The sequence below is a fragment of the Sinocyclocheilus anshuiensis genome, unplaced genomic scaffold, assembly GCF_001515605.1.
Source record: "Sinocyclocheilus anshuiensis isolate Anshui unplaced genomic scaffold, SAMN03320099.WGS_v1.1 scaffold413, whole genome shotgun sequence".
In the NCBI taxonomy this organism is placed as follows: domain Eukaryota; kingdom Metazoa; phylum Chordata; class Actinopteri; order Cypriniformes; family Cyprinidae; genus Sinocyclocheilus; species Sinocyclocheilus anshuiensis.
This window is the reverse complement of record NW_015536481.1, coordinates 1,477,661-1,486,969: the sequence shown is the minus strand read 5'-3', so window position 1 is coordinate 1,486,969 and position 9,309 is coordinate 1,477,661. Positions and strand designations below refer to the sequence as shown.

The 9,309-nt window shown below is 34.8% G+C and overlaps 2 protein-coding genes across 3 annotated transcripts; both read left to right on the top strand.

Moving 5' to 3' along the window:
- Positions 1 to 1,273: 1,273 nt before the first annotated feature.
- On the top strand, positions 1,274 to 6,325 carry LOC107683847 (circumsporozoite protein-like). Its single transcript, XM_016479902.1, has 5 exons — positions 1,274 to 1,277; positions 2,473 to 2,568; positions 5,281 to 5,316; positions 5,402 to 5,563; positions 5,735 to 6,325. The coding sequence occupies exons 1-5, from the start codon at positions 1,274 to 1,276 to the stop codon at positions 5,989 to 5,991; spliced, it is 555 nt and encodes a 184-aa protein (XP_016335388.1). The 3' UTR covers positions 5,992 to 6,325.
- A 1,328-nt stretch (positions 6,326 to 7,653) lies between these two features.
- LOC107683680 (interferon alpha-inducible protein 27-like protein 2A) lies at positions 7,654 to 8,935 on the top strand. 2 transcript variants are annotated; one of them, XM_016479764.1, is made up of 4 exons: positions 7,654 to 7,732; positions 7,820 to 7,849; positions 8,030 to 8,191; positions 8,306 to 8,935. In XM_016479764.1, exons 1-4 carry the CDS (start codon positions 7,723 to 7,725, stop codon positions 8,401 to 8,403), a joined length of 300 nt encoding a protein of 99 aa, XP_016335250.1. In that variant the 5' UTR covers positions 7,654 to 7,722; the 3' UTR covers positions 8,404 to 8,935. The 2 variants fall into 2 exon arrangements, with proteins under 2 accessions (XP_016335250.1, XP_016335243.1); XM_016479757.1 differs by having other exon boundaries at positions 7,660 to 7,849.
- Positions 8,936 to 9,309: the final 374 nt, after the last annotated feature.

Below are 9,309 nucleotides of genomic sequence, written 5' to 3'. Positions count from 1 at the left end.
AAAAAGTTCTTTATTGACATCTGTGGTTCCGTTAAGAACTTTTAACATCCATGGAATTTTCCCAATGCACAAACGGTTCTTTACAGTGGAAAATGTTTCTTGAGATAATTAAATTGTTCTTCACACAATGAAAGTAATGGCCTTTTTAAGAACTCATTAACAGGTTCTTTGGGGAACCAAAAACAGTTATTCTATGGCTTTGCTGCTAAAACCCTCTTCAGGTGGGGTTTTTCCCGTGATCTCATATAAGCCATTTTTGAAGAACATTTTAATATTCTGAGGAACCATTTTCCTCTATAAAGAACCTTTTGTGAAATTGAAGGTTACAGGGATATTAAAGTTTCTACAAGGAACTATAGATGCCAATAAATAACCTTCATTTTTAAGAGTGTTGGTTTAAGAAGAAAACAAATCTTCACAGTAGGCTTTTTTTTTTTTTTTTTAATAAGTGTGAAAAGGAGTCTAGAACAAATGTTTAAAATTTAATTTAATAGCTTATAGAAAAACTTATTTTCATCTGTTCTTGAGTGTCATTATTGTTTTGGCTACATAAAAACTTGCTGGTTGCTTCAGTCCAATCAAAAAGGAACATACGACTGCTAAATACAATACGTAGAGCTATTTTAATGCAATTTTATATTTGTCCATTGGTTGGCGCTCTGGCATGGTATATAAGGGCAATTGGTTAATGAGACAACAGGTGTGTATTGGTAGTAGGGAAGCACACTAGTGACAGTTTGTTAAACCGGCTCATTCGGTTCTTGTTGAGTCCTCGGCAAACTTTCGGTTCTTTTTGAGTCGGACGTGCTACTTCAGCTGTGCGTCCTGCGTCATCAACCCGGAACTAAAGTTCGATTCAGTTTGATTCAGTTCGACATACTACCTGCTCGCGACTTGAATGCGAGCTGAGGTAAGATGTAAGCAGTTTAACATGACGAGACAATTCAGCAATATTTGCGTTTGTTTAACGATAAAACAAAATGTTAAACGACAGACATTAATTTTCAAGAATGCAAACTACTACTGGCCTTTTCAAATTTCTCAGATTTTAATGCCATTTACGTTATTCGTCACAATGTAGCCTACATATTAGCAGTTTTCTATTTAGGATATTTTAAAATGTAATTTATATCTGTGATCAAAGCTGACTTTTCAGCATCATTACTCCAGTCATCAATGTTCCTTCAGAAATCATTTTAATGCTGCTTAATTTGCTACTTAATCATTATCAGTTAAAGAACAGCATTTATTTGAAATATAAGTACTTCGTAATATGTGTAAATATCTTTACTGTCACTTAAATCAATTTAATTCAACCTTGTTGAAGAAAAAATATTAATTTATATTTTTTAATCTTACCCAAGACTGAATGGTATCACATTTTCTACAAAAATATGAAGCAGCACAACTGTTTTCAACATTCATAATAATCAGAAAAATGTTTCTTGAGCAGCATATTACAGATTTCTGAAGGATCATGTTGAAGACTGGAGTAATGATGCTAAAAATTCAGCTACGATCACAGCAATTAATTATATTTTACTATATATTCGCATAGAAGACAGCTATTTTAAATAGTAACATTATATATTTCACAGTACTGTTTACTGTATTTTTCATCATCAAAATAATTTGTATACTCTTTTCCACAATTGGAGCTCTATTCCTTAAAATGATAGATGTCAAGCTCTTGCAAAAGGACAAATACTGTATATGACCAATAGAAAGGCACCATAAAAACAGTCCGCATTCTGCAAGTTACGTCCGACTTGCTCTGATGTCATGCTGACGTGTGCAAAAAAACTCTTGCGACGAGTGACACAGCTTAATGCTCATTGGTTCAGACAACCGTGATGCTGCGTTCTCTTCTAAAATATTTTATTTCTTTATCTGGTTTCATGTGATTTAAGTATTTAAATTATGCATGAATATTCCCAAACACTATGACAGTGCGATCTCTGTGGGAGATATGTGATTGTTGTCATATTTCTATAAAAATCTTAAATGCATGTTTGTATTAAAGTAAAAATGAATGATAAATATTCCTTTCGTACTTGTTCACTCCTATTACCAATACCAGCGGCTTAGTGGAAAGCTGTTAGTCTGGTTATTATTTATCTGATCAGCTGCCTGTATCAGAAAGGAGGCCAGTTCACACTACCACAATAAGCGCCTGTTACAGGGTTTGGTTTGGTTGGGTCAGCGTGTCATGTGACAGTCACCATTAGGATGACAAGGAATGCTAACATATTTCTCAGTTGACATGTATTATTATTTCTAAAAATGTAAATGAATAGCTATATCAAGGTAAACATGTTCAAGAAGACAAAGACAATCACCTCTATTTCCACACAACAGCAGTTTGTTAGAGTGCTAGAGCAGAAATACTCCCATTCAGTTCTGCTTTCCCAGTGAATGTATTTCCCGGATGAAGGAGTCAGACGGCATGTGATTTCCCGCTCCGGTAATAAGTTTCGGTTTTGTTACGTCATTACTTTACGGCGGCACATATCCGTGTGCATAAAAACACCCTTCTCGTTCAGTACGATCATTTAGATCATGAACGCGGTAAGTAGTGCAAACGTTTGCTTCTGGTTAATATGCAAAGATTTTACCCTTACTGGGAATATGAGATATATGCAGGTATTTGCTCCGGGCAATTTTTTTTGCTATATTTAAAATAAACACAATGCTCGATCAGAAAATGAAATCATTATGATTCAAAAAAATATTTTAGAAATTTGTTGTTCAAATAGCATTATTTGTGAGTTAGAGGTTGTATTTTGAAGAAGAAATTTGTTTAGTATTTACACTGCAAAACGGTGTAAAATAAGCTAATGGCGTGTTCAAAATAGTAAATGACCAGACGAATTTACAATTCAAAAGCAAATAAGAGGTCTTATAAGATTTCCCCAAAGGATTGTATATTACGCTGAACTGACTGACTTTCTTGAGGCGTTTTTTTTTTTTTAAATGACGCTTTTACGCCTCGCTTTTTATGCGTCGGTGTGCACACTCACATTGGCGCCCTTTGTTTAGTCACGACGCGTTAAACGTCGGCGATAATCGTGCGCGATATTCGTCCCGGTGTGAACAAGCCTTTATTCAAATGCAATATTTGTCAGACAATTGCCAGTGAACATTAAAAAAAAAAAAAATTTTTTTAAAGAATTCCAATAAAATTTAGAGTTTGTAGGTTGCAAAGGGGCGGAAAATTTCCATGGAAAAGGTGTTATATAATATTATACATACATTTTAAAAGCTTTAGAATGTTTATTGATTTAATACGCTTCTTGTTTTGTGATCTCATAATAGAAAGGGTTTCAAAATATATTTTAAGACCAGTGTTACAAAAGGTAATATATGATGATTTCTTTTGAGTTATATTTGTCTTATGAATTCCATGGGAACTTAATCTGGGGAATTCTGGAAATATACCAAGTTGGAAACGTAACAGGAATTTATGGGAATTAATTGGAAATTTGGGGAAACTGTATCATATACAAACATACATATAAACATTTTGTTTGGTCATAAGCCGACATGCATGCAAACTAATAAAAATTTTAAAAAATTACGGGTTTTTTTTTTGGAACCTGAACTTTTTTTCAGTTATGAATTCCATGGGAACTTAATCTGGGGAATTCTGGAAATATACCAAGTTGGAAACGTAACAGGAATTTATGGGAATTCATTGGAAATTTGGGGAAACTGTATCATATACAAACATACATATAAACATTTTGTTTGGTCATAAGCCGACATGCATGCAAACTAATACAAATTTTAAAAAATTACGTTTTTTTTTTTTTTGGAACCTGAACTTTTTTTCAGAATTCATTGATGAATAAAAACTTGAAAAGAACAACTTTAATTCAAAATATTAATCTTTTCTAAAAATATAAGTCTTTACTCTCACTTCTTATCAATTTAACACATCCTTGCTGAATAAAAAAAATAATTTCTTTAAAAAAAAAAAAAGAACAAAGAAAAAAAATACTGACCCCAAACCTCGGAATAGTATATTGTTATTTCTATTTTAAATAAATGCTGTTTTTAATTTTCCTTTTCATTCAACAAAAAAATCCTGAAAAAATATCACATCATATATTATATGATGCGTTATATCAAAATAATGATCAAAATTGATAATAAATCAGCACATTAGAATGATTTCTGAAGGACCATGTGACACTGAAGACTGGAGTAATGGCTGAGGAAAATTTAGCTTTGATCACAGAAATACATTATATTTTAAAGTATATTACAGAAAAAAAAATTTTATTATTAAACTGTAATAATACTTCACAATATTGCTGTTTTGTTCTGTATTTTTGATCAAATAAATGCAGGCTTGATGAGCATAAGAGATTTCTTTCAAAAACATTAAATTTGAATGTGTCCATGCTTTTGACCAGTACTCTACTTCTGTATGATAACACAGAAAACTGGCTAGCAGAAGGTTCAAGAAAGAGCATCACAGCTTGAGCTAGCTAGCACATGATACCTAACCCCATAAATTGTCAATGAAATAGTGCAAACTAGCTTACTTTTTTAATATCTGATTTATTGGTTAGTTAGCTGCTGTATAAACACGGTTTGGTATTTGCTAGTTAAAACTGAATATAGATCAAATATATTTACCCAAGTAACTTGAATGGAAGCCTGAAAAATGGGGGGAATTCCCCCCTTAGGTGATTAGGGGGGGTTGTGTGTGGGGTAGGGTAGTTTTTAGACAGTTTTTTTTCTCACCTAAATGTTTGCTCAGTCAATGTATTTGTTTTTACAATGGTATAATTCTGCTGCGCAATAGCTTACACACAGCACAAGGAAGATTTAAACATAAATGTATGTAATATTTATGTAATTTACGTGAATACTCACCAAGATGGACATTTTGACATCAATCATTTAGTCCAATCTTGCTATTTAGTCCAATCTTTTGTGTGCAGGATTCAAGAATGATCTGTGCATGTTATGGATGAATGCACAGTGCATGTAGGGTGTGTGGCCTGCAGTAAGTGAGCCGTGTGCATATGATTGAGGAATGTGCAGGGTTGAAATTCAACTGAAACGGCATTAAATCTGCATTCAATTTTCAACTACATTTAAGTTCCCTGTTCCTGCCATTTTGCTAATTCCCAGTTTATTCCCATTAATTCCAAGATATCCCCGTTAATTCCCATGGAATTTTTCCAGTCTTGAAAATTCTCAGAATTTTGCAACCCTTCATTTGTAAATAATTTCTGCAGTGATTTTATCAGTTTTATCCATTTTCAGGACTGTTCACCATAATCGGGGTCGCAGCAGGGGCAGGTAACGGTGTTCTGATGATTTTTTTCTTTAAATGAAAGCACATCAGTTGTACACAAGATAATTATTTGTTATTTGTGTCCATTAGTGGGTGCGGTTGCGTTGGCCCCGGTGGCGCTTAGCATGGCTGGATTCACCTCTGCTGGTATAGCTGCAAGTTCTATGGCTGCCAGCATGATGTCATCAGCAGCCATTGCCAATGGGGGCGGTGTGGCTGCAGGAAGTTTGGTTGCTCTCCTCCAATCTGCAGGTATTGTTTATTAAAAGTTCATGTGCCTATGTCCATTTTCCATTTTAAAGGAATAGTTCACCAAAAAAACATAAAAAGGTTCATCATTTTCTGAATCCCCATGTCATTCCCAAAATGTTCAAGAATATTTTACAAATTTTTGGTGATGCAAAGCTTGTTCTTCCTGGTCAGGTGCTGCTGGACTGTCTGCAGGTGCGACAGCAGTCGTGGCATCTGTAGGTGGAGCAGCAGGTGCTGTAATAGGTGGAGCTGCAGATTTGCGCTCTCATTCCAAGATTGATGGAGATGGAAATGGAAATGGAAATGGAAATGAAGATGGAAATGGAAATGGAAATGGAGATGGAAATGGAAATGGAAATGGAGATGAAGAAGAGGAGGAGACAGAGATGATAAATTTGCAGGAGACCAAAGAGCTTATGCCAAAATAAGGGCCTCTGTTAATAACTGATAACAATGTATTTGTGTGAGCACTTTGTATGTGCATGTTCATTTTATGCTTGTACAAGTAGAATGTGCATGTAATGTGACTGAAGATCACTTTTTTACTAAACAAAACATTTTCAGTATGAATGCAAGAAATCGTAATTAAAATGATTTGTGTCCTTGAATATCATAATTGAATCTTTACAGCAGAATTTGGATTTGTCTTATATTTGAAGTTGGTATTACTGATTCTGTTACTTTCCTTTTTAATACTTTGAGGCTGATTTGAAACAATCTCTATTTTATAAAGCATTACAAAATAAAGGTGACTTGGCTTAATTAACTGTCTAGTCATTTAAAGAAGTTTGCACCATTGTCATAATGCTGGTATTTGCAATCTATTCAAAAATGAGGGATGCACTTTGTTCTTTTCCCTGGCTTTATGCACTTTACACATTTATTGTGTATTTCTGTGTGGATACAGTGTGTGGCTATTTTAAACATTTACAACCCGCCATGTCATCGCCTGAAATACTGCAATCTGACCAGCAGATGTCACTGTACCCATTTCTAGTAAGCAAGTATTTGGTAAGGCTTCTGTCAACTGTTGGTGCGTTCAAGTCATGTCGGATAGATCGTATTTAGGCAAGGCAAGGCAAGTTTATTTATATAGCACATTTCATACACAATGGTAATTCAAAGTGCTTTACATAAAAGAAAATAAAATAATCTTTGAAAATTATTAAAAAATGTATTTAAGAGGTTTAAAATGAATTTAAAAAGTTAAGAATAGAAAATGATTATACATGAAATATAGTGCAATCAGTTCGGACATTGCACAGTGACTTGATTTTTAGTTGTTTGACCCCTAGAGTCAAGGTATGCATTCACCTTGAGAACTTCATCTTTGTTTCCAAAGCAATGACTTCAGTTTTTTCCTTGTTTAACTGAAGAAAGTTCTTGCACATCCAACTGTTAATTTCATCAATGCATTGGCAGAGGGAGTCAATGGGGCTGTAGTCATTTGGAGATAATTTACGAGTTGAACACACATGAATGCCACCACAAAGTCGTTCTTACGAGTGGGAAACTCGAAATTTTCTTTAAGCTCCGAGTTGGGGGCGTGTCAGTGAGAAAACATGTCGGATGCAGCCAAAGACTAGAAATATGCAGCGTCTGTATTGACGGTAAATTTGTTGAAATTAATCAAATATTATTGTATAATTACCATAGAATATATCATGACAGGAAAAAGCAAAAACACAATGATGCACATTCTTTATTGATCATTTTGTAGATGAGGGCTAGAGTTTTAAAAAATCATTGAATTTTATATAAAAAAGTTAAATCGACATCTTGTTCCGACCAAAGTGACTTGAACGCACCTGGCGTCGTAATTACGACTTGTCAACTCGTAAATACGAACGTCACAGGAGGACTTGAATGCACCATCAGTTTTCTAGTTGTCCAGTGGCTGTATTGTCTTTGTAATTCAACTACACAGAATGGTCGCTATAGGCTACACAGCAAGCAAACAACCGATGAATCAGAACACTAGGCGTGTTCGGCTTGAACTGTCTGCCCTCCTGCAACGTTCCGCTCTATTTTTTGCGATTTTAGTTTCGGTTTCCTTTCTTAAAAAGTAGCCGCCCACTACGTTATTACGGCAAGCTCTCACATGCTAGAGCTTCAGTGCAAAGCAAGAGCATCCTGAGTTTGAGTAAAGTCGACTTAAGATGGATCCAGGTTATATTATAACAAAACTAGAATTTTAAATGTTTGTTTCTCAACAATTGACAAACAGTTTACTTGTTTTTCTTTTCTTTTCCCTAGTCACGCTTATTGGAGCTGGTGTAGGAGCAGGTAAAAATGAAATACATTTCGGCGCGGTGTTATTTTGTCTAAATCAAGAAGATATAAAATGTTTTAGTTAAATATATAAATGATTTTAATGCTATTTAAATGTTCTGTATACAGTAATATGTGCCAGTGATCCACCTGAACTAACCTGCTTATATAAATATACTGTGATTCCACTAATAGTCGCAACAGTTGTTGCAGCTCCAGCTGTTCTTGGATTGGCTGGTTTCACCGCAGGTGGGATTGCTGCAGGTTCTTATGCCGCCTCTATGATGTCAGCTGCCGCTGTGGCTAACGGAGGAGGCATCGCAGCTGGATCCGTGGTGGCAGCTCTACAAGCCGCCGGTGAGTCACACATCAGAAAAAAACAACAACTCTTTAACCAGTTTAACAACAGTGATTTATGCAGGGGGCAAATGCACAAACTCCTGCAACTGACAACTGAATGTATGTCATCAGGTGCTGCTGGAATCTCTTTGGCAGGTCAAGTCGTGGTGGGGGCTGCGGGAGCCGCTGTGGGTGCCGCTGCAAGCATGGCTAGCAACTGTACTTTGTAACTAGTTCAATCTATTGTATCAGTAATTAGTTCTATCTATCTATCTATCTATCTATATGATCATTATCCCACTGCCATTATCTCATTGATCAGCATCATTTAGGATGTTGTGCTGTATCAGTATCTCTAGGTTTCTGCTATAAACTGCTGTTTATGGCAGTAACGATTAGCCCTCTCTGTCAATTATTTAGTTATCATAAACTAATTTTGTGTAATTCACTGTTATATCTCAGAGTTACTCAAACTGTCTTTAGGGGAGTTTTGCTGAATAATGAAAAGGGTTTCTCACTTTCCACTCTGGAACAATATAAGGCACTATTTTGAAGTTGCTTGTTCTCCGGGACCTTTAGTTTGTATTTTACTTTGATGGGGTTATTGGAAGAGCCATGTTTTTCGAGTTCTTGCAGGAACTTATATCCACGTTATAAGTTTCTCATAGAACTGACAGTCTAAGAGGTTCTCCAAATGGTTTCGTAAGCACCTTGTATGTGTTTGCAAATGTATTTACTTTTTTTAGGCCTAATAAACAATTGAAATAATTTATGTATTTTGTCTTTTGTTTTATCGCTGACTCAAAGACAAGATTACAAGGGTTTTCTACAATATGTCACCTCACAATTACAAATCAAGAAATCATGTTAAATGGGGCTCAAACTAGGGCTGCACGATTATGACAAAAATCATAATTGTCGATTATTCCCTTGAAATTGTAATTGCGATTATTAATTATTTTTTAATTTTTTAATTTTTAATTTTAATTAAATATTTATTAATTAAGATTATCACAATTTACATTGAATGATGTTTATACTTTTGAACGATTATGTAATTGTGGCATCCATAATTGTAATTGCGATTCGAAATTTGATTAATTGTGCAGCCCTAGCTCAAACCTTTCAATATTTTT